The 27,187-nt window shown below is 40.6% G+C and overlaps 1 protein-coding gene across 1 annotated transcript; it reads left to right on the top strand.

Moving 5' to 3' along the window:
- Nucleotides 1-843: 843 nt before the first annotated feature.
- Nucleotides 844-27,187, top strand: LOC124273876. Its single transcript, XM_046709216.1, has 3 exons — nt 844-1,125; nt 21,208-21,411; nt 25,574-27,187. The coding sequence occupies exons 1-3, from the start codon at nt 1,106-1,108 to the stop codon at nt 25,842-25,844; spliced, it is 495 nt and encodes a 164-aa protein (XP_046565172.1). The 5' UTR covers nt 844-1,105; the 3' UTR covers nt 25,845-27,187.

The raw sequence follows: 27,187 nt of genomic DNA, 5'->3' as shown, positions 1-27,187 counted from the left end.
GAGGAGCATACAGGTGAATAATGTTAAAGTTGCTATGAAATTACTGAAATTATTATCGCAGTAGACTACGTTTATAACGAACAAGGATATAACGAAGTGGTTATTTATTCCTGGGCATTTGCTGTGTGTTTTAGTCAAAATGTGTTTGAACGAACTAATGCTGTCACATGCATTACATGTTTCCTGGTATCAAAAGTGTTATTACAATAATGATTGTAGTGTTTGTTCTGGCGTGTAAACCCACACATGTAATGAAATTCCTTAACGCGTGTTTGACATTCCAAATAACTTAGTATCGGGGGCAATTCAGATAAATTTCTTTCGATTTTAAACAATGTAAACAATCCGGAAACTGATATGACATGCAGTTTATCGTATGTTGAAGTGTTGGAAAAGCTGGGGTTAAAGTTTACTATGAGTAACGTCCCTGGTTAAATGCATGTGCCCCCACACAACATACCTATTTTCGGATTCGTGAATAGAGTATTAATCTGTTTATGGGTGTAGGGTTGTCGAATATACCCCTACTTTATACTCAAAAGAATGACTTATTGAAAGTCGCACGGAACCTTCCCAATGCTTTGTAAATACAATGCCATACTGCAGTTACTTCCCTTTATCTGTCTTAAAACCGAATAGTTAGAGAGAGTTTTAATTCACGTGAACTGTTTTCTCTCATGTGATGAGTTAACACCTTGATTGCTATTTTTTCGAGATTATTACCCCGTGTCAATGACTTTTTACGTTGAAAAGAGAGGCGATAATTTGAAGTTGACGATTCGTAAGGTTTGAATACTGACATTAGTTATTCATGCTGCGCGGGAGCCTGCGCATGTGAGTCACCAGTAGAAATGTAAATTAGGTGTGTCCTGTGATATAGACGGTGTTCAACAGAAGATGAACATTTGAACTAAGGGAGTGAGGAAGCGTGGAGTCGGACTCAGTCAGCTGGTAGGGCTATACAACAAGTGAACAGAACTACCTCACGTGAAGAGAGTTAGCGACAGTCACAATTCTAGTGATATAGCTGTGGATTGATATTTCACCTGGTCACCGCCAGTAGCAGACGACATTTTTAACCTGAGTTACCTGAGCGCATATTGAGATGGCCATCCGAAAAATTCCGTGAGTCACTTTCTATTATTCTCGATTTTTGTATGTGTTCAATAGAATATGTGCTCACACCAGCGTGAAATATCCCAGGCTGACTCCAGAGAGAGTGCTGTGTTGAATTTTTTGAGGAGGTTAAACCCAGTCATTTAACTTGTCATGAAGGAGCGTTTCAAAGTATCCTGTTATTAAAGTGACATTTAACAAGGCGTGTACTTGACCTTTTAAAGTATAACCTCAAGATAACATATATTATCTGTGCAGTGTGATGTCCAAAAGATTACTGTCCTCGATATGTTGTTAGTGACGAGCTCACATGTACTTTTAAGCATCAGATATTATCAAATATTTGTAAAATTAATATCGTATGTAATCAACAGAAATTCATTTCGTATCGCTCAATCATGCATACACAATGCATATACTAAACATGAGGCTTTCTGTTGTCGCCATACACATTTGATAATTGGATGTCGTGACTTGAATGCGCTGTAGGGAAATACGAGCAACGTGTAGGAGAAACAGGGCATAAATTGGTTTCTCTGTGACCTATGACAAGACGTTATCTTAAAAGATAACTATGTTGTGTGGCGTTACACATTTACTTGATTACCAGTGCAGCCCTCAATGTAACCTTGTATCATCACTACCGAAATCTGCTTTAGATCTACGTGAAAAAGCATAGTCGAACTTCCTAACACAGCGTTAGCTGCTCTTAATGCCTATAGCTCATCCTATAAAACAAAAGTAACATTTCATTGTCGTACTGTGTATTGTATGGTTCATCTATAGGCTGTTACGCCATGTTGACAAAAGGCCAGTGTGTTTGAGAGTATGGTTATTGTTTCATATATTGTTGAGCTGCATTTGCCACTGGCGCCGGACGAAGAGGGCGAGCCGTTTTGTTCCGCCTAGCACGACAGGTGGTTTTCAAATGTGGCGCATTTTGTATGACAGCATTATTAGGAAATTTGAAATACGAGATGAAAAAATGTTTTTGCTTCTTATTCACAGGGTATATTACATGTTATTATGCATGTTTGTGTTGTTTTGTCCTTTGTCCTGAAATATTCTATGTATGCAGTAGCGTACCTCACGTGATAAAAGAACACTTTTAGGCTTTGACGTATATCAAATTTAAAAGTAAGCAAACCGGTTTTGATTTTTAAAATTCTTGTTCCATATCTTATCAGTGGTATTAGCGACGGTAATGCGTGGAAAGTTACAGAATAGAAAGGCTTGGCAGCATGTCAAAGAATATGCAGGTGTATATAAACTAGATACATCTCATACCTTGTTTATTGCTACATACTCAAACTTCAGTTTGTGCTGGAATGGTATACTGTTGTACAAAATACATGTGAAGATTAAATGTCTCTAAATTAGAGGGCGGTAGGGTAGAGTAGTGGTTAAAGCGTTCACTCGAAGAAATGCGTTTTATTCTCCACATTGGTACAATGTGTAAAGCCGATTTCTGGTGTCCCCCGCCGTGATATTGCTGGAATATTGCTAAAAGCGGCGTAAACCCATACTCACTCACTTTAATTAGAGGACACCAGAGAATTCGAACGCAATATACACTATACACAGGATAGGTAACTTTACAAACTTACATATATGGACCATTTACCCAGATTAGTGCTCTCTTTCTCTGTCCTCTAGAAACTATGTGTCTGTGCAGTAAAGCACGTATTTTTACAACGCATTTGTATTAAATAGCTCAGTGGGGATGTGACTACCTCAGTTTCATGAGTTCGATACTGGTTTGCATATACCTAGAGAAGAACTTAACAATGTCACCGCCTACCAGGCTTTAGCATACAGATGAGTTTGTGATCGGTTATTGAAAACGCCTAGTAATCGGACATACAAGTTACTCGCCTGTACTAGATGAGTTGTTGTTTCTGCAGGTGCGTTGGAGCAGTTAAATGATCAACGTTGGTTGCATGTAGTTTCTGTGCATTTAGGGGATCAGTGTGAGGATGGGCCTGTGTAACAATGGATATACACTGCATCTAGTATGTTTACACTCATCACGCTCACCTACATAGGTGCAGCCGTGCATTCAGCTATAAATATCTAACGTCATTTGTCTGTCGCGTTTATAGGTAGGGTCAGTCTATGGTCTTTCGTAGAATGGGTTTACATGTATTGTACAGGGAAACCCCGTTAGACTAGACTCCTTTATTCAGGAAACGTAGCCTTCCGAGCGATTATTGCCTGTAACTTCTACAGAACATAATGAAAATGGCACTACGCCGTTCCTGTGATTCCCTAATATGGACACTTATATATCCGGATGATAATGTTACTGGGAACAAACTGACGGGGTGTCACTGGACCGATTATCCAGTTATAATATCATCTAAGTATTGGCACAGTATATTCTGGATAATAGTTTACTGTGCATTTTCTCACATGTATGAGACTATGAAATGTAGTTGTATGCGTGTAGCACCAGCACGATGTATACAGATTATCTGTGCGTTTTCGGGAATCTTTATTATGTACCTGACTGTGTATCATTTGATTTACTAAGCATAATATGTGATTATAAACCTATATTATGAACATAATTGTAATAGTCAATGTTTAACTATTTGGCAAATATCATAGTTTAAATGGAAAAAATACTTATGAACCGAACCCTGATATTGTATTCACGCCTTTGAAGCGAAACATATCGCCATAAATTTATGTATTTCAACGCCACGAGGCGTACTCATAATATTTAATCAAATGTTCCCCTATTACGAATGTCGTCTCGATGTCCATTTATGGACGTAATCTTAATAAAGCCGCGCGCAGACCTTATCATATACATGTTTTGTTGCCAGGGAGATCATTAAAGCGCACAATGCCCAACGCCCACTGATCATGACGACTCGAGTACCAGATAAATACATTGTTGCAATCAATTTATTATTATCGACTGTGTAATTATGTATGAAAGGCGCCGATATGATTGTGACATCATAATAATGATTCCCTCGTGTGTGTAAAGTCATGAGAAATCGTAAGTGGAGGGCGGGTAAGCGTAATCACATTCTGTGAGTTTCCTGTGCTCGGGAATAGTTGATCTCATTGAGACTTCCCCCTTGTGTGCGGCATCTGTGGCGACTCGCCCCGATAGACTTGCTGAAACCCCTCTGATAACGAGAGACGCACATTTGTAATCGCCACGGCGTTGGTGTGTTCTCTTAAATAAATGTTTCCCGAAGAGTCAGTAAATTACACTGATGTAAGCTTGACTAAGGCGGAAACAGGATTGTTTGGGTGATGATGGGTAAATGACATTATTAATCCATACAATTCTATAACTATACGCGGAAGTATAAATTATGATTCATCGTATTCATTTAATGCAAAAACAGATTTGGACCTACCATGCATAACGCCCATCAACTGTAATGTTTATGACCTATTTATGTTTTAATGTGTCAACTTGTATCATATGTAGTGTGTGTGTGTCTGAGAGAGAGAGAGACACACACACACACACACACACACACACAGAGAGACACACAGAGAGAGAGAAACCTTGTGGTACTCTGGTGGCAGGTGAGATGTCCACCGAACCGGAGGCCTATAATCACTCCTGTTGTAGGAATGTGAAATATTCCGAGCATGTGACACAGTTGATCGATATGTGGCATGTAATATACAGAGAGAATTGGTCACACGTGTAGACACGTATGTGTCATGCTGTATATATCAGTTCCCTTGAAAAACACATGTACGGCGTATCTTTAACATGCTTAATGCATGGATACATGTAGCAAAGAAAGATATGGGCATAAAGTAACCCTGAATAGTTTTGTATATAAACAGGCTGTTATCAATATGATCTTTTGTCCCCATAAATGTTAGTTAATTATACAAGCTCCCACCCCGTGTCCATCAGCTTCAACACATAGGGCATGGCTGTTTAACTGTTTACTAACATATCATATAGGCTTATGATTAAACACTGTATATATCCACGTGGATGATTCTAATACGCATTAACACGTTGCCAGTTGATTAAGCTGTCATAATCTGATAACGGGTGGTAAATGTATTGAACAACGAAGTGGAACGAACGCTGACCTCCTCTATCCCATGACATTATTAAGTCAGGTGAGCGTGTTTGGTGTCCCCGTGTTGTGGTCAGCACTGAAGTGTCACCTCATATTGTGTGGGTTTCACACCTGAGTGTTGTACTTCACCTCTCTGAAAGGAAAACGGAGCATCAGCACTGCTTAGTAGGGTGGTGTCACACGGGACGGAGGGCAGAGCACAAGTCTTCTCAGCGGATCGTATTAGTCAAGGAGGGAAACGGAATCTACAGTTTCATAGTAGCCGACGTTCGGCCATTCATGGGTAATTAGCGCCGTGTAGGTTTTATCAAGTCTGGTGTCATGTTGTTTCCGGATTGTAAAAACTTTCAATGTGTAGGCGGAAATAGGGTACAGCTGTAATATATTACAAATCCATTCATTCATTGGAATTTCTCTCTGCATGGGACAACGTAGGGGAAAATAGTGTCGACGTTTCAATATGCCGTTTTTTAGAACATACACTCACTTGCATGTGCATGATCATCAGCGCTCGGAGCCGCCACATGCACATTTACCTTCCAGGCAACCCGACCGCCTCCGTGGTGTAGTGGTTTGAGCGTCCGCCCGGAGAGCGGAAGGTCGCGGGTTCGATCCCCGACCGCGTCATACCAAAAGACGTTAAAATATGGTACTTGTTGGTCCCTGTTTGGCGCTCGGCATTAATGGGTACAACAAGGACTGGTCGGCTCGGAGTCAGTATAATGAGTCTGAGTGGGGTATTCATGCTCCACTGCGGCATGGTATCTCAGTGGGTTAGCACTATAAAACTAGCTTAAGTCTGGGTTAGTACAAGCAGCCGCTAATACACACACACACCCATGCACGTCGTCATATGAGCGAAATATTCTCAAGCACGACGTAAAACCCAAATTCACCTCACCTCACCTCCAGGCAACCCAGGCATGCAGACAAATGTTGTAATGACAGATTACATAAACGCTGACCTTTACATGACATCACCAGATAATGTAAAGCCTTCACGTATTAGATAAGCGGCCATATTTACATGTGCCCCGAACCCATGTACCCCGACAAAGCCCTACAAACACATAATAAGCAATAATACAACAAATGTCGAATTTATATCGTATCCCATGTCTCTGAGTAATTGTATTAATTATATCAACCTTACATCCTGGCAAAAATTAACATGTTATTTATTTGGTAAACGATTTCATATATTATTTAGTCCTCGCTTTGGTACTATATTAACATAAAATGTGTAACGATTCTCACAGAGCTCTCTATACGACAGATAAAAAATGTACTGTAAAAATGTGGGATTATATGTGCATGTGTGATAGATTACTTAACAGATAGACATCGTGGTTTGGTTAGCCAGTGCTTGGAGGAGATAAGATGAAACGGACAAGATTAATGTTTTGCTGGATTTACATAAAACATCTGTCCATACAGATGACCATACAGAAGACGTCTGTGGGTTTAATTTCCAGTGCTATAAGTATGCTCTTGCGGCGAAAGGAAAAGAAAACTGCTGGATATGAAGACTAAATTCAGTTTTGTTTGTTGTTTAACGCCGCATTTAGCAATATTCCAGGTATATGGCTGTAAATAATCGAGTCTGGACCAGACAATCTAGTGATCAACATCATGAGCATCGATGTACACAATTGGGATACGATGACATGTGAGCATCAGTTTACGTGAAGACTGCGTTCGAACTCATGATACGCATGATACAACGCTGTTCCAGAAAAGTATACCTTAAACAATGAGGAAAGTGTTACTGTGTTACGTGACCCAATCGGCTTCATTCATAATTTGTTTATATATTTGCTAGCTAAGCATTAAGTAAGGACATAGGTGAAGTTTCAGCTTGTTGTGGGGGCGTTTACATAACCAACAGATTTGTCAATGACAAAAACATCGCACGTTTGTCGCCCAGCTATGGGGAATGTAGCACCCAACGATGTACTTCCCGCTCACCACCCACGACCAGTCTGAGCTGCACGTTGGACCCACTGTGAGGTCACACACTGCAGTCAGCGTGCACACTATGTGTCTATTGTAATGCACCAACCAGACAATGCCCGGGAATAATGTCACATTGTCGTCACCCCAGCATGTGTCACTGTGCAGCTAGCTGGCGGTGTGACACCCTCCAGCATGGTTACAATGACTTGATTAAGGACATCCTGTTGTGATAGAATGTAAGATGCATCGTTGGGATATCAGGTGAGAACAGGTTCCCAGCAACTCATGATGTCCGTAAAAGGGTGTATAATGGCGATCATACTCGGGACGTTGTTCATGATATCAGTCACTGGATTGTCTGGTCCAGACACGATTATTTACAGACCGGGTGAGCGTGTTTGGTTTTACGCCGCTTTTAGCAATATTCCAGCAATATCACGGCGGTGGACACCAGAAGTGGGCTTCACACATTGTACCCTTGTGGGAAATCGAAGCCGTGTCTTTGGCGTGACGAGTGAACGCTTTGACCACTAGGCTACACCACCGCCCGAGCCGGAATATAGATGACAAATAAAAGCGAAAACGTCATGTGAAGAATATACAGAAATGTCCTGTTGTGATATATACATTGTAACATTATTTATGCATCTCACTGTCCTAGCTGATGCAGGTCATTGTATCCAATTGTGTAGATTGATCCTTATGATCTCAGTCACTGGATTGTCTGGTCTAGACCGGATCACTTACAAACTGCTGTCATTTATCTGAGTGCTAGATGACAACAACAAATCAAAATAGTAAGAACACACAAAAATGGGGATCGGATGGGCAGGCTTCCTAACTTAGCAGACCGTATACCCCGTCACATACAGTCTAGACCACATCTGTAAACTGTCCTCAAGTGGTTTGGTTTAATATCCCCCAAATATAATACTCGTAATGCTTTCGTGGACTTGAGTTGCTGACAAGGAGACTACGTTGAGGCAGTGATAGCGACCTGTTATTACGATCCTCAAATATATCCTTTTTGTAATATTGATTTTTCTGGTGGTTTGACTTTGAGATGTACTCACATTGTTATCAACGAATTTTATTAAAAGTTCTTCTTTTGTATTTCGGCCGTAATCATGGGAGACGCTTCTCATGAAGGTACATACTGCAAACATACATTTATCTGTTCAGCGTTTAACATGCCTCTGTTACCGTGCGGACAATATAGGGACAGCGCCGATGTTCATTTGAATAACGTGAAAGCCCACTCATGATTCACGTTTATAGTTGCCGGACAAAGTAGTGGAGCAGCGTGGTACGCTCTCCTGTCGACAGTGCAGAGGAAGACATCATGTGAACAAACAGAAATACACCTATGTCAAACACAGTGACATTTCCTCTCCATCACAATAGAACGGGGCGAACCCATGTATATGAATTTAGAATGCGTCCATTCACAAATCCTAAAACAAGACGTCATATTTGACATTCTTTCAAAGCGTTCCTACACAATGACGTAAGGTATCCCCACATTTTACTATAATTTAAGTATGTCCTTATATGGAATACTCGGGATCATAGGCGCCCAGGTACAATGAGATAATATGTTTCAATATTAAGAGAATTCAGATTTTAGAAATTGAACCTATAACACAAGTTATGGAATGTAACATTAATTTAGGGATGAAAATATTTTGGATTGACTGAGGTTATTTAAATATATTCTCCGATTTTATTACATTACATTAATCTACAAATCTTTAATTATTTACAGAGGTCAACAAAAACGACAGGGACCCAGCGTCAACAAGTATTAACCTCACCACACGCATGTGCCCTCTCCCATTAATTATTGTGAAATATCATCATACTACAGGTCTGCGATCCACCTCATATTCATCACTCGGGGCGTTATTGAAATTAGTTACAAGCATGGGCGTACAGCATTTCACTGATGAGCAAAAACCCATGGCTATCTTGATACACATCGCTCTTGACATAGCCGTCCTTGCCCCTGGGCCATGCCATACGAGACACACTTGATGAGACACACACGCTGTGTGCAAACACATTTAATCTCATGGTCTACAAACGCAGACTGTCAATACATTCATACGATGCAGGCAAACACAGCACCTGTATGGGCTTCACGGTGGTATGACTGCCGAGCTGTAGACTATAAGCATATGGATCGCCGTCCGGTTTGTTTATGTGCTGCTTCGATGTCACCCCTTTACGTTATGGTTATATTCATTCAGTTGATTGTGCTCGAATGCGTGTAAACATATTAATAATATATGTTTATGTGCAGTATGACCTAATTCGTGATAAAAATCGATATCAATAGAAATTTATTACATGCATGTGTTTGGCTATTTCTTAGCATTGACACTGGCTGTGTGCGCAAACTTCCTTGATGCTCTGTATTGATTTTTTAAGTTGTGAAAGTGTATTGTATTGTATCTACGTATGGGGAACGCGTATGCTGCAGTCATGTGTTTAGGGATCTGGTACAAAAATAAAAACAAGGTTCTGAGACCAGCAAAGCAAAGACCTGAGGCATTGACCATGTTTAGAAGAAGACCTGCAATGTTCTGATGTGGTGACCATGTTTAGAGCAAGACGTGCAAGGTTCTTGGGCGGTTACCATGTTTAGAGCAAAGTTCTGAGTCGGTTATCATGTTAAGAGCAAGATGAGCAAACTTGTAAAGCGATTACCATGTTTAGATCAGGAAGTGCCAAGTTCGGAGGCAGTGACAGTGTTTAGATCAAGACCTGCAAAGGTCTTTGGCGGTTACCATGCTTAGATCAAGGGCTGCAAAGTTCTGAGATCGTTGCCAGTTTATAACAATCCACAAATTCCATGGGCGATTGAAGAGGCGTACGTTTCCGACGCTACTGGAGTGTTCTACAACACGTTCCGCAGTAAATGGTGGTATACCCCCAAATCCCTCTTACCATGCCCCCAGTTGTGTAATGTATACAGAGCAGGGGCGTCTCTGTCTACACAAGTGATGCATGTTGCGGCGCCTGATCTGTCAGCGAAACAATTACCACAGTCACACAAGGCCCACCTACTTGTGTCAGTGCATGATACATAAGGTGTAAGGGACGGCAGGCAGCCTGGTTCCCTGGGTCCGTTGGTCAGTGTCGGAGCGTAGCGCAGGCGCAACGGACCCAGGGAACCAGGCTGGACGGCAGGTCACATAGTCCTTTGGCAGATTAACGCTGTCCTGCACAAAATACTCTCTTCACACACTAAGGATTGCCTTGTTCTCGTGAAGACCGTAATGTCAAATTAAGCCTTTTATTTGAGATCTATGCCAAATGGGTTCGGTATAATCCATTATGACCTAATTATATGTCTCTTATATATGAATGCCTGTGTTGAATAATAGCTCAGGCTATATGAAAACCCAGACTTTGAAGTGTTTTGTGTTATTTCGTGTATTTCTTTTTTGTCAAGCCACCTGTACGTGGTTGTACAATGTATAACTTTATTTACCTGGTTGTCACATGTAGCATGTTATATGTCAGTATCGTTTCGATAATAGTTATCAGGGATTTCCATTAATCCTCCTTTAATCCCTGTAATCTACGATGGTCCAATTTGCCCCATGGTTGAAAAATAGTAACACAAGGCTGCTACTGATTTTGCCGTTTGAAGGTATTCCACAGCTAAGCCTTCACACTAGGCAGTACACACTTATAGCAATATAATGTTTCCTCATAATAACTGTGGACATGCACAACAGACCATAAGTCCTAAGAGGAGTTCTGAGACAGGATCTTGCCGGGCCTGGAATATGACTGGGTTTCACGGATACACAATGGGCAAATATTAATGACTTTGTGTATTTCAATATGACATATATTTTGTCCAGATTGTATATTTATCAAATAATAACCAGCTGATACGATCTTATTCGGGTTCACATGCTATTATGGAGTTCAACCAAGAACCTTAATGTCCTGTGGCATGTTAATGTCACTTTCGATGCGTGTCCTACATACGTACAGTACCGTGTGTTTTGTGACGAAGAGTGAATGAGTTTAGTTTTACGCCGCACTCAGCAATATTCCAGCTATATGGCGACGGTCTGTAAATAATCGAGTCTAGACCAGACAATCCAGTGATCAACAGCATGAGCATCGATCTGCGCTATTGGGAACCGATGACATGTGTCAACCAAGTCAGCGAGCCTGACCACCCGATCCCGTAAGTGGCCTTTTACGACAAGCATAGTCGCCTTTTATGACAAGAATGGGTTGCTGAAGACCTATTCTACCCCGGGTCTTCACGGGTCTTGTGACGAAGAAAGCTAATTAACCTATATATGACTCCCCAGGAAAGTTTTCAGCACACTGTCTGACTCTAGTGATATGGGCCTACGAGCTGAACACCTTCGAGCCTTATTCCGCAATAAGATTCGTTACGACCACGACAATTTGAAATATTTTGTTTTTGTTTTATCTCCGGATAATTTACAAATGGCAAAACAAATAAACGGCATGATAAACAACATCTACTGACAGGGCATGTAGGATCAGACACGATGTTTGATATAGTTTATGAATGTCATTGATTACACTTGTAATATTCGAAAGCGATTCCCTGCTGTATGTTAAGCACGTTCTAAGAATAGCATTCTACGATAAAGCGTTGGACGAAGAAGATGCAGAAGATATCCATTATAGTCAAGCTTAGGGATATCTTTACTGTTAGTCGGTCGGTAAAACAATTTCCGTTTAAGCTGAGAAATGATCATTGAATGGCGAATAAGATATACCTTGAGGTTTACAGGTGTAATAATGTCGCTTCTGTAATTTCTCAGCTGTAGCTTGTGAATCTGACTACAGAGGGGAAACGCGTCAGTGTAATAAGATGACGGCATTACCGATGTCAAAGAGGTTAATAAACATTGACAATGCATAGTAATATGGGATATCTGATGCATTTATAATCTCATAATACAGTAATTCAAATGTCCATTAGACCTATTTTGCGTGAGTTCATGTCAGTATAAATCAAGAACAACGGGCCCTTGGATCCGAAGTTTGCCGGTATATGGCAATTACAAAACACTATACGTTATCGGTCAAGATGCCGACAGGTCAGGGAGTCAGTGTAAATTCCGATCAAACGGTAGCCTTATCTGTGCAAGTAAGTACTTAATGTCATTCGTATTAATAATCACATTTAGCTTTTGATATGCAACTGTAGGTATTCCTCTATCGGACCAATATGTCAGGTTTATGGGCTGGAACGTCGTCAAAGTTGTTTATAGATATCTCGGATTCTTCAAATAGCAGGTTGGACAATGTGTCATTCAGATATCAGTCGTGTCGAATTTACTGGATTGTCGTGTAACTTACAAGTACAGTGTATTCACGTAACCTTCATTAGGATGTTTGATTCTCCAAATTGTACATGTTCACAGGAATAGATACCTTCGATTGTGTAGCTTTATCGAATACTTGTCTCCCTGACAGTAGTTAAGTGACAGTGTATAGTTACTTCTTCGTTCTCGGTTCACATATATATTCCTTTTAGTGGTATATTTGTTTGCACAAGAACGTCCTAATGCCTTCACGACCATGGTCGTTGTCCTATTGCGCTCATCTCCCAGTCCACAGTCCATGCACCTACCTAACTACCGACAGTCATGACCAGTGACATAGAGTATGTTCACAGTGGAAGGGAAAGATTCGTTCGATGCCCCGCTACCTGTTGTATTTAGGTGAATCTGACAATTTTATGTTGAGGTACTCATATGTCTTAAACATAACACAACTTCACATCTCGAAGTGATTTACTTTCAAGAGATGACTGAAACAATACAATATTACAATGTACTCTCAGACTTTAACTTCCTTCTATCATGTCCACATTTGAAAGAGTCTGTCATCAAAAGGTTTAACATGCTTCGTTGATTCCAACCATTCCTTGTTTCGAGCTTGGGCCCTTATTCAATGGGTTTTGTTATTCTATGTCCATGCCCGACACCCGGCCAACATACACCCAGTGACGTGTTTGATAATGACCAGTGAGTCATAAGAAGGGGCCATAAGTCCAGATTTATAAGTAGCTCCACGGAAGCTGACCTTCCCATGGGACAGTGTAACATTTCACACACCACTGATATAGAGATCCCATTGAATCCCACACGTCGCTTTCTGCATCCTTTCACTTTTTCCGCCTTGTTTGTTTGGACGATGTAATGCACTTTCACTCTCGGTCCGTCTCAGGACCGTGCCGCTATTTGTGTAACCCACTTACAATTTGTCGACTAAATGTTACTAATTGACAAGCCTTGCCTTTCCCTGTCACAATTCCTTCACTCTCTCTTCCTTTGGAATTTCCGGACAGGTTGACCCTGACAATCAGTGTCAGTTGTATAGTTATAGCATCCAAATGCGTTGACTGACACGGCGCTAATAGTGCAATGAGTTATCATATATGTAATACCTATAATATTAGCCGAATTACATATGATTTCTGTACTATATAAATTCAAAGAAGAATATATCATTATTAATATCTGTCTAAACCTTATAATCACCAAAGTATGAAACATTAATCATTTGGCCATCTAATAATATGCACCTGACATCAGAGACCGTAATCTATTATATGGTCTCTGCTGACATCTATTATATGGTCTCTGCTGGCATTCACAGAAATAGTTTTAATTTTGCAAGAGTTCCTAGTTTTGTTAGTGACTATATTAGGCTATATATCATGATATATACTATAGTGTCATAGGAAGTAACACGATAACGGTATGATTGATATGTCCTTTCTTGGAAAATTGGCTGAAATTGATTTTCTAAATACAAATACTTATAAAACCTTTTAAAAATTCCATTTGCCTCAAGTTCAACACATAATGAATTAATATTTCCTGACATCATTATCAACTGAGAATGTCGTTCCATCTATAAACATTGCGATACGCACCAGATTGACACATCGAGATATATATGTCAGCCCGTCTCCAACGTTTCACACTATATCTAGGTATAAATCACATATAGTTCATCTTTAGCTTATCTCCGTCATATCACTCACAGGAAGTCTCGTCCACCGTGCACGCTGGGAACAGAAGGAGGTCTCTGATGTACGGCATGGCGGACGGGTCAAGCGTTAACAGTATCTACAACTTGTCATATTCACCAGACTTAAACTTTGGCCGTGATAAGATTACTGCAATGTGTCCATGTCTTTGTGCAATGAACACATCGTATTCATTGACAAAGCCTTCGCCAATACTTATGAACGTATTCCTGAGCTAATTTGTTATATACTACCCATCAAAAGTTATACAATGCATGATGTGTATGTTTCATCGAAGATGAATTTCTCCACCATTTCGAGGTAATTGCATGGATGATGCTTCAAATTGCTGTTAGCATGACATGTTTTGGTGTAAAGTTTTGTTAAGTTGCCTGTTTTAATCATTTACTGAACTCATTCTTTTCAAGTTCATATTATATTTGTATGTCAATTTCGATGCTGAGGACCTGAGACTGAGAGATAATCAATTGCAAAGGAACATATTCTTAACATCCTTGGTCTAGTGGTAATAGCGTCTTCCCGGAGCGCTGAAGGTCGGTGGTTCGAATCCCCAGCCTCGTCATACCAAAACCGTTTAAAGATGGTACGTGGTACCCTATTTGGAACTCGACATAAAGGGGATAGACCAAGGACTGGACTAGGACAGTTTGAGCCACGTATGCACGCACACGCGCACGCGCACACGCACACACACACACACGCGCGCGCGGACTTAGACCTCATTACATCTTAACATACCCACTTCATACATCAGGAATCTTCCGTGCAAATCATAGTCTCATTGTTTTTCCGGTATAAGGTGTTTCGGAGCCGAAAGTGTTCTGTTTCAAAGAATGGTCACTTTTGAAAGGAGGGAATAGACAATAATTCAGGACATCGTTGCAGTAAATAGATTATATAAACGACATCTTGATAACAAGTCCAGTTCGAAGTATGTATAGAAACTGTGTCGGTTGTAGCTTGACATGTGGGTCGGTCATCCCTCTGTATACAACATCGGCAGGCTAAAAGCAGATACTGCAAATATTGGCTCACCTCCAGTAGTATTTAGACTGGGATTTTCAAAGTAATGTGACTGTGATCCTTAAAACTGAACACGCTGTGGGCCAACAAGCATGTATCGGACAGGGTTCAGTTTGACTGGTGTCTTTCCCAACTGGGGATCTTCTTGTTGTGTGTGTTTAGTCCATCATTAACTCTAGGAATTTGCAGGGAAGTTGTATGTGAAAGTCAAGCGTCTTTATACTGAAAAGCTGTGTGAGCAAGTTTGCTTAAGCGCCGCTATATATCACAATTTCTTTAAAATCAGACCTCCCGCTACACTAAGTTCAACCCATTACAGATCACGTCAGAACGATCTTTCATCCGATCGCGTTCGGATCGTTATATTGTCAGTATAAAGGCATTGTAATCGGTGGTGCCAATTAATTACCTGCAATTGTTGGTCTACGAATTAGAGAACGCTCTAAACTTAAAAATACGAATAGGCGTATGTAATAATTTCCAATATTGCATAAGCATGGAACTCAAGCTACACGTCCTGAAGAGTTGGTTGACCATATACGTCACAATGCTTCTTACTGGTGAAATACCTCCGGTGACATGACGAAAGGTAACTCAGGTAGGAGACGACTAACGAATGTGATTACACAGCATGACCGACAGGAATAGGTGCTCTTAGTTTCAACCATTAGTTTACTTGGTTCAGACTCGACAGGCCGAAGCGACGTATTCGTAGCATTGTTCCTATCCCTCAGACGTTTATCGAGTATGCGGATTTTCAGCAGTATGTGACAGTATAGCGATAACAAAGAGTGAGTGAGTGAGTTCAGTTTTACGCCGCTTTTAACCATATTCCAGCTATATCACGGCGGGGGGACACCAGAAATGGGCTTCACATATTATACCCATGTGGGGAATCGAACCCGGATCTTCGGCGTGACTAGCGAAGACAACAAAGAAATCGGGTTTGAGAAATAATGTCAGTATAGGGCATCGCCGCCGCAGGATCCTTGGGTGGCTAGTGCCTCGTCCCCGTCCGAAATGTGTAGCAATTAATTACCGTCAGTTGTCTGTGTACGAGTGACATAGCGCTATGAGAATGTAGGTTATGATGTTGAATGTTTTGTGAGGACGTTCATCTCTTGAAGTAGAATACATGTACGGTTATACAGTAAAACGTATTCAATCCTGCTCCAACCTTAGGAGGATCGACAATATCAGTGTCCAGATATCACGACAACCATGGAATTACAAATTTTGTTCATTATCCCATGTTATGCTTTTATCAGTTCTGATGCACGATAAACGTAACCACCCAATCATATTCACGTGCACACATATACAAAATACAATGTAGTAAAAATCAATATACACGATTTTAATACATTAACAACAGGAATAATATTGCAATATCCATGCCCATGAGATATGTCCTTTATGAAGCATTAGCATATGAAATCAATGAAGCTATAAAAACAACATGGTCACACACGTGTGTTTTATGTTCCGCTATCACTGTACACGTGTTGAGACTTAATTCGCCTAGGTGATCCCCATTTATTGATCAGCTACATCTGCGGTATCACACTTCTGTCTTCAGTGAGAAAAACGTGGACTTCCCGTGGTTTTTGTGTGGTAGTTAAATGAGTGAGGACCAGCTGGTATCTGAAAGCATAAGCGTAAGCTACATGTGTATTTGGATAATGTTTTCGCTTACGAATCGAGTGGTATATTTTCTTCACACAAAGTACACAGCACTTATTTGTGTTAAGTTTTGTTTAAAGAGAGGAAAACACACACTCGTACAAGTGTGTTAACGGGCATACATTTCGAAGGATCAAATTGAAAATTGTGTCATTATTTATTTTTGTTTTGTGCTAGTTTCCGTTGTACATGACAGAGTATTGTACAGTTGGTTTCCTGGCCACTTGCACCAAAATGCATTATTGATATTCAAATGTGTACTGTTTAATAATCACAATATGCACATGTGTATCACTATGGCGTATCAACCATCGTTGTTATCGAACCTGATTGCTCATACCATACTGATCCTAATGTTGGGTATGTCGACGCTACATGTTATGCCCTCTCAGAAAATGTACCGCTGTGTGTGCGTGCGTGCGTGTATTTTGACACTGTTAACTGAAACTTTCCTAAACATCTGGCCCATATGTTTAGACAGGAAACCTTTGATTAATAGTCTCGATTTATCAGTAAGTAAATCGACTAACCCACTGTGTAGGGATGTCAAATCATCGACTTTGTGCATTCGATAAGCCAATGTTCTAAACATATAACAAAAATTTAAAATGTTTAAAGTAACCTTCTATCTTTAGTAACAGTACATATCAGTTTATGTTTGGGCACCAATACCTGTTCAGTGTCTGGCTGTACAGTCATTCCCAAAATTTGGACCATACCTGGTCCCAAGGCGCTGGTAACGCATCTTAAGGTCGTGTCTCAATATTCGTCACAATACTATGAGCATAAAATACTAACATTTTACGGATTATGAGAAAGTAGTAAAGCGAAACTGTATGAAGGTAATCAAAATTCTCTGGTTGCGATGACAACTGTCGCACAACTGCCATGTATCACTTAGTGCCTGTTCGTCAAGGTACGTGTGGTATCGCGACAAAGTGTGTCTTTAGACCCTTAGTTCAGAGAAGCAGTACATGTCTCGCAGTTCATTGTTTAATGAGGATGCTTGTGTGAGAGCGGTGCGGGAGGCGTGCACCAACAGTTGGGGAACATGGTATATTCAGTTGGAGATACCAATGGAGTCCCTCCACTTGTTATTTGTGAAGTGCCCGTGGTTCTCTGTGATCATCACTTGACATGGAACACACACAGCCTTTCATTTATATATTAACCTTTTATCTTTACTTTCACGAAGTGCTTTCTTCACATGTTTACCAGTGATATCTGTCGGTGATAATGACGCTCCCAAGTCTCAAGGCCGTAGTGGCATTACACAAAGACAGCACGCAATGACAACACCGCTGCACCACTGTAAATAAAACCCACTGCTCGCGTTCAGGAACAGCACTCACTAACAATACTGCTATCGTGGGAGTCCCACATGTTGTACAGTTAAGTCCCGGTTGTCCAGCAACCCGTCCTGTTGGACTTCTATATGCAGTGTGAATGTGCAACTCTAAAGCCATGTTTCGTTCATCCAGATTAAGGCCCGATTCATAACTCCCATACTTTAACATAGACTTACGACTGTCGTAACGCTAAGGTTGTGTGTACAATGGCACCCAGGGCTAACTGGGTTGCACTCTACGAGAACCTGTAACCTGGACCCAACTCCACAAAGCGACCGTTAGGATGTTCTCTGTACGGTATCGTACCGTTAGTCCCGAAAAATCCGCTTTCTTGATAGTTGAAAGGCCCAATCATACAAAGGTATAATAATTATATCTATATCTTCGTGTTAATCTGAACAGCATCACGGTTGACTATCAATGATAAAGCATTACTCCTGGTATTGGTTGAATAATGATAAATAAATTTATAAAGTTAAATCTTAAAGTTGGCCTGTTTGTCGTCAGCGTTTTTACAAGAAAGAGCCCAATCCTGTCCGAAAAGTAACGTGGAACTGAAATTTTGTGTTACTTTTGAGACTGAACTCGCAGCGTGTATCTGAAGAATGTACCACAGGAAAGTTAAAATGTAGGTATGCCCGTTAGGGCGTCACTGCACAATACGGCATATACATAACAAACCGCATGTCCCACTCATCTTTGACAATCGCATATCCGTATCATGCAGGATGTAAATTATCAACTCCCTTCAGCGTGCAAGTAAACAGACACGTGGCCTCTTATTGTGCTGAATACTCTGGATGCCATAACACTGGTTCCGGTCTTCACAACGTTGATACAGGATACTCCGTATCATGTGTCTGTCACCTGTAGGTTGTCATGAGCGAGTTTTACGCCGCACTCAGCAGTATTCCAGCAATATGGCGGCGGTCTGTAAATAATCGAGTCTGGACCAGACAATCCAGTGATCAACAGCATGAGCATCGACGACATGTGTCAACCAAGTCAGCGAGCCGAACCACCCCATCCCGTTAGCCGCCTCTTAAAACAAGCATGGGTTACTGAAGACCAATTCTAACCCGGATCTTCACGGGTCGTAGGTTGTCATGACCCGTGGTGAGTACACATACGTATACGAGCATAACTGGAGCGAAAACAGGCTGTCCTGGTCATGATGTCCCTGTGGGATGCTTGCTTGACAGGCTGTTGTTGCATGCTTCAATGAACGACGACAGAAGCTAGTGACTGTATTCAGTAACTAGCCACATTGGGTAAACAATTCTCACATACTATATGAGAAGCTTTACTGAACAAGATATGTCTTGAGTCAGTAATTGTTTCAGAATTTGGGGGTCGTTCCTTAACTTTAAAACTATCTTACACAGGAACTAAGTTCATACATGGTTGAAGTTTATAGATATGTAACAATCTTTACTTGACACACAAAGTGAGGACATCAGACGCACACATGTTAAATCATCGGTACCGTTTACTCAGCCTTCCCAACATCACCAGTTATATTGTACAACTATACGAGGATGATGGTGAAATAAGAGAGATACAGTAAACTACGTTTATAATAAACATGCTTATAAGGAACTATTGTCCCTTAACGGACACTCGTATATATCAGTCGAAATGCGTTCAACGAATGCGTTCTATCGAACTGGAAGTCTTATATTCGTACTTTTCTGTAACAGTGTGTTATCCGAATGCCTGATGGTTGGTGGCGATGTCCAGTCCACCATGCTGGATTATGTCCCCCTGTATCAACATGCCTGTTTGCATGGCTGGACAAGGACCCCTTATTGGTGTCAAACGCCACGTATACAGACGCCATCTGTGCTGCTCTGTCGACCACAGTAGATATATCTCGGCATCTTATCGCCACCTTACACCCCAATAACCCTGTGTACATATTGGTGTGACGTGTAATAGATTAATAACATATACATGAACAGCTCGTGTACTGTCTCGTATGTCCATACAGATGACGAAGCAGAATTGTCTGAGATCTAGAGCATATCTTTTGATAGGCTAATTTTCATGAACAAATATGGTCTGTTCAGGTATATATTCGAAACTGATTATTCCCCTACATTGCGGTTTTGATGTATAAGCAGTTTAAAGTTATATTACTTAGATATATTTTTATCTATGCCAAATCAAGCCTCGTCTATGGCATTGAGACTCTTTTTAAGTATTATGATATTACAAAGAACATGCTTATAACTGTGCTCTCGGGATTGACCATCCAAGTTTGTTCAGAGCTCATCATGACAATAATATGACTCAATGCGTCTTTTCATGTCCTCCGATGGTATGACATGATTATAACCCACTCTGCATCATTTTGTTCCACTTGTGCGCATGGTTGACTCTCTGTGAAGTGAAGGGTTTGGCCTCTTTAATCATCATCTACTGTGGATGGTGGTTAGGAAAGTAATGTCACTGTATGTTCATTAAATTCACATTTGCGAGTGTTCTTTCTTACATACTCAGTTCGCACACAGCAAATAATGGTATACGAGGGACCCATAACCTGCTTGTTGAACATCTCTAGTCGTATATCTTAACTCTTGTAATGTTATAAAAGCGTCTCATACAAATAGTATATGGTATAGGACGACAACCATAATTATGTTCTCGTTGACCAATCCATAAATATTGTCACTGACATATCTCCAGGGATTTATCGAGACCTGCTCAGAGGCCCAAATCCTGCAACAAATGTCATTAGAAATTCCCCAAATATCCCAATTTATGGGCTAGTGGTAAGACGCAGGTTCGATTCCTGACAGGGGTCCAATATATGAAGCTCATGCACGGTGCCCACCTACCCAAATATCGCTGGTATGTTACCCCAAAGCGACGTAAATCTCAAATCGCTCTCATATATTGAACGTCGCATTATATTCTGGTGTTTTTGATGTTATAGGAAAGAAGTCGAGCAGATGTTTGATAAATACGTCACAAACTTCACTCGTCGACTGAAGAAAGACGCCGCTCTTACCATGCTGGAGAAGGAGTTTAATCTCTCGGAAGAGGAAGCCGACATTATCTTCGGAGTGTTCGACAAGGATCAAAACAACGAGCTCAGCTTGTGGGAGTTCAATCAGTTCTACAACACGATTGGAGGAGAGTAAGTACTACAAAACAACTGTGCCACAGAGAGATTGTTCTGTGACATTTCCTCTAAACAATATAGCAAGACGTCACTGGGTAGACCGACATGTGTGTATCACGTCATGACCAGTGATCACGTATCAGCGTACACATGGCTCAGACTCACGTCACGGATTTTTCTTGTCCGGACTAGATTATTTACTAGTGAGTATGGTTTTACGCCGTTTTTAGCAATATTTCAGCAATATCACGGCGGGGTACGCCAGAAATGGGCTTTACACACTGTACCCATGTGGGGAATCGAACCCGTGTCTCGGCGTGACGGGCGAACGCTCTAACCACTAGGCTACCCCACCGCCCCCGAATATTTACTAGCCGCCGTGGTATAGCTGTAATATTGCCCGTCAACATCACTCACTTTCTAAAACATAACAAAGATGTGTCTGTGGTGAAATACAATGGATTTGATACAGATTAAACTTCATTGTAACTTCAGTGATAACGTACACGTTAAGTAACAATATATAGGACTAAACAATCCATGAATATTTGTGTGAAGGTACTGTCGATTTTATTTGTTACCATTTATCATCCGTTTAACTCCTGGCCTTCAGTACTGTTTGTCTGAACGTAGAATAGTCGCCCACTTGCAGTTTAACAAAGGCCAGAAGTAACAGTGCATGAACCAGGTAGCATATTTGCAGAAGATCACGGGGATTATGGCCCTTACATGTTATACATGGCGCGAAGGTAAACTGACTTCTAACTGCCTGGGTCACGTTTTACCTCAGTTCTTCTCGAATATGAAGGGAGGATATATTCATACGAAAGAAACACTTTCGGGGATTTGGATGGTTGTTTAGGCAAGATATCTAGTTTGGACACTCACCACAAATTCCATTTGGTACTCTGGAGGCTGGCCTCAGAACGCTTTTAGAAAAACTTATCCGCGCCAGAAAATGTAGGAAGAAAAAATGGTCGTTAGGTGTTTACCTAAACTGATATATCCGGATAAATCCCGGACGTTTAGATGTTCTGAAATACTTCTTGCAGAATATATTGCTATGACCTTAAACGCTGACTCAAAAACACTCCCCCTTCCGACAACCAGATTGAAATTCACTGCTACTGTGACCTTTTACTCCCTCGGAAATTAAAGTTAGTATAATGCAGAACATATAAGTGAAATATAAGTGGTCCTTAAACCGTACATGTGGTCACTTCGGTATTTAATCAAAGCTGTCTTCGCTGTAAACATTCCTGTCAAGATGATGTATTCCTGAAGAAATTATTCAGACGCACGAGTCTGCTTCATGACATATTCGTTTGCGCTGGAGGTGACATTGTTTGCAGTGCACTTTCAGGTGTTGAACGTCCTTGTCAACAGAGCTTGCCGCTAGTACCCAGAGCACGTGGCTCTTTGTTTACTGTCTCGTAATCACTCGGTAATTGGCGGCTCTTTTCGGTATACAATGGTGGCTTAGCGTCAGGACAAATATATGGTGGTTCTGAAATATCAAGCTATTTGAACAATCTGGTTTGCAGTAGTCTCGTGTTGTCTGGCGACCCTGTACCCTTACATGACTCTTCGCCCCTGAAGAATTTCAGATAACGTACAAAATAAGAATCAGTCTGCTTTATTCTATATAGTTCATGTATCAGAGAAGGCGATGGTATATCAGACATAGCTAGTATTTAATCCTTTACATAATAGTAATGTAGTGTTTCTCGTATGTATCCGGCAGGAACCAGTAGATTCGAGTTCTGAGCTGGCCACCCTTGTAGAAACATGTGGTACTGAAAAGGTCGCGACAAGAGTGAGTGAGTGAGTGAGTTGGGTTTCAGCAATATTCCATCAATATCACGGCGGGATACACCAGAAATGGGCTTCACACATGTACCCATGTGGGGAATCGAACCTGGTCCTTCGGCGTGACAAGCGAATGCTTTAACCACTGGGCTATCCCACCGCCCAGTCTCTACTTGAAGAAGTAAAACATGCTCACAAGGTTCAGTACTGATGATGTTTGCTTTGTTGTTTTTCGCCGTATTTGGCTAAATTCCAATAATATGACGGAGGACTTGGACACATCAGTGACTGATATTGTGACAACGCTCATATCAAATATTAGAATCAATGTAGTACGCAGAATTTATACAATTACATACTTTTAGATATTAATACTAAACTGTTAATCAAAATATTGTTTTGTGTAAATGTGACGCCGATATTAATTCACAGCATGAATCCAGTGTTTTCTTATCTAAACTATTAACAAAGGCAATAAGTGACTCAAAAGGGTTAACCGTGGATTACGTGAGGCACGCAGTCAGCATTACGAGCTGTCGAGGTATGCTTTCACGTATGTGCACTGAACCACGTGTTTTATATGGTTCCTTCCCATAACACTGCATGGGGCGACCTGGTTTCGCCCACTGAATATGAATTCCATTAGGACCGTATAGTCGACATTAATGCAGATCCTTTCTTAATCTACACCTGACGTTTATTACCATAATTAAACGCCACTCCACAGAACAATAGGGCTTTATGGGTTCTACACACATAATAAACAATCTAAGTAAACATATGGCTTTTGTTCTCCCATGGTATATTGTCATTAGGAATCTTATACCATTCATTACAACCATCACCTGTGTATTCTTTTCAGGATGACATCGTTAGAAGTCACATGCTAGTTATACAAAAACTTTATAGTTCACATTTGTACGCGTTTAAGGCTCTGCTACCCGCGGAACATGAATCCTTACGAGCAAAGACATTGGAAGAGCAATTCCCCGATGGACCTGTACATGACATGCCTTATTGTGTCACACTCATTGTCCGAATATAAATAGATAACCAGATATGCCTTAAAATAAAACGTTGATTATCTCCAGGGCCTAGATTTTCGAAGCTCTCTTAGCGCTAAGACAGTCGTAAGTGCCATTCATTAACATTAACTTACGACTATCTTTAAGAGAGCTTCGAAAATCTAGGCCCAGCACGTTATGCTCTCAGTGACACACCCATCGCTGTTATAAGTTTGGTACTCATTACGTGCGCGTTATTTATTCCCTAACATGCACCATCTGAAAGCCACCAGCTAATGAGTGCGCGTTTGGGTGTCGACCTGTTTCCATAATGTATTGCAAAGGCATTTGATCTTTTGTTAGGCTGGCCGTTGGAATAAGCTGTTTCAACAAGGCCATAATAAAGGTTCTGAACACAAAATTGCCTTTTCCCACGTCTGGAATAGATTTTCTACTTTAAAATCGTGTTCCCAATTGTTCAGGTGTCATGCAAAAACTCCGAACTGTAGTCATTGCCGATGAAGCTTTGACGCCTGTTTGACAAAGCGAGTCAATCGGCTTAAAGCTTTTTGGATCAATTTCAAACCGTCTCGACATAAGCTATTTCTCGAAATCAGAAATAATTCATGCACTTCATTCCTTCTTAATCCTGTGCATTGATTTTCAGCATCTGTGAAGTTTAAGCTTGTTTGTTCACGGACTCCGCAATATTGTAAAATATCAAATTTGTCTAAATCTTGCTAACCCTGAACTGTCCTCACCTAAACCTTTGTACACACGCTATACCACCAGGCTTAATTCACCATACCACACATTCAATCCCAGTGGAAGTTAAATCAAGTTCCTTAAATCTGGCTCCACCATTATTGGTAAAACGATAATTTGATGACTCGAACTCTGAAATATTCAGTGTTTTTGGTCTTAGTGGCAAATCGGATACAAAGTGATATCCACATCAAATTAATGGATGTTGGTTTACGAGGTAGTCAGCAATTAAAGTTCGGCAATATCACCAAGGCCAGGACACAATTGGGTTGAGAGCATGAACCCGTTGTGTGGGAAGGCACACAACCAGTCAGCCCATGTCTTGCCAAATGTATTGGGTATCGGGTTCACTATACTTGCACAGGTCTCTAAGGTAATGAATAATAGTTTATATGATAATTTGGACATGCCTCTTAAAGGATAGAATTGATATACATACATTGAACCGGTTCTCTTGACTTGAAACATGGTCCCTTAACCAACACTATGAAGTTAGACAAGACAAAAGATGTTCCTCTTGCAGGTGATAAATGCACCCTCTACAATTTGTCATCTATTTCTCAATTTTAATTATATGTTATGGCTTTCTTTTCATGTAGTGCCCACACCTACCTAGCCATGTTCAACGAACTCCAAAAGGACCACAGTGGGTTTGTGGACATCGGGCGTCTGTGGGATGTCATAAAAGATATGAAAACTGGCCAAGGCAACTCCTTAGAAGAGAAAGAGGTGGAGATGTTTATCAAGAGCACTGCTGGCCCCGAGAAGCAGATTGATCTGCCCAAGTTCATCAACCTCTTATGCCGAATAAAGATGTTCCGAGGCGGGGTAGAGCCCCACCAGTCAAGGAATCAGCAGGTGGCACACTAGACTTCTGTGACAAGTGGACATGATTTTGATTTTTGTGAAAAATGCATTCGAGGGCACGGATCTGTTAAATATCACTGATATTTTGAGGTATTTTTAAAGTGTATTGGATTTCTTTGACCGACTACATTCGAACAGTTAGTTGATTTCCTGGGAAACTATTAGTTTTATTGAGCATCAGATAGCTATGCGTTTGATTAAAGTGTAACTATATCTCACTACAAAACCATGTAGACTGTATATATGTTGTCAGTGATCAAGATGAGCTTGTCAACAACAATAACCACAATAGCCTGTACGAGATACACACCTAACCAGGGAACCAGTTCAAGATAGTGATCACGTTCTTTAGCTGCCAATTATATGTCTTGTAATGTACTTTTACTTTTTCATGTAATGGGATGGAGGTTGGGTGTCGTAACTCATACTATCAACTCGTTTTGATCTCAGGTTAAGGTGCATAATAATGCAATTTCAACTGATGCGGCAGAACACAGGCAGCATAAGATACACATTTAAAGAAATCGGTTAAATGTATTGCAGTTATGAAGAAACAGGATATGTTATGTTTGTTGCTGTTGCATATTTAACCTTCGTCATTAATATAAATAATGAAGATCGGACCAAGTGATATGTTGTATGTTTTCCAATCATTTCATATAACATGGAAGGATTCCTGACTGGTATATAACCCTTATATTGACACTTGTTCAGTGCATGTATGATACAATGTGATGCTAGTCTTTTGGTGACAGTGGCTTTAAGGTGCTGCTGCTGGGTTATCTCCCAACATAACAAACAGCACCTGGCTTGTCAATTTGATTCTGTCTCTACATATATGAAATGTTAAAGTATAACCATAGACAGAAACCTTTTCATTATTTGGTTGAACATTGGCAAACACAAATGGCAAACTGGAATGTCAAGGGAGATAACTTGTGTCACGTTGAAATCAAGTGGTTCTGGTGGTTGTAGAAACTACATTTATTTAGATTATAACCTGCAACTGAAACCAAATTAGTCTTTAATGATATACATATGCAAAAAGTTCTTCACAGAATGTTCTCTAAAATGGACACATTAAGAAACTTTCTGAATACAACAGAACAACTGATCCAGCCATCATACTTATGAAACAGGAAAACAATCATGCTCAGTTTAATGTTGACAAAGTTCCTCAGACAGAACATGGTCTGTTCTGTTTCATGTGCGAAACAGCGCTATATCTCTTAACCAATCTATAGACTAAACCAAGTCTGGTGGTTTATTTCTTGCGTAATCTATATAAATGACCAGTCTAAAAACTAGTATCGCTCGTTGCTGTGTTTGTCCTATATTTCCCAAAA

The sequence above is a fragment of the Haliotis rubra genome, unplaced genomic scaffold (genome assembly GCF_003918875.1).
Source record: "Haliotis rubra isolate DU_JTF1 unplaced genomic scaffold, ASM391887v1 Scf185, whole genome shotgun sequence".
NCBI lineage: Eukaryota > Metazoa > Mollusca > Gastropoda > Lepetellida > Haliotidae > Haliotis > Haliotis rubra.
This window is presented reverse-complemented; position numbering and strand designations above follow the sequence as displayed.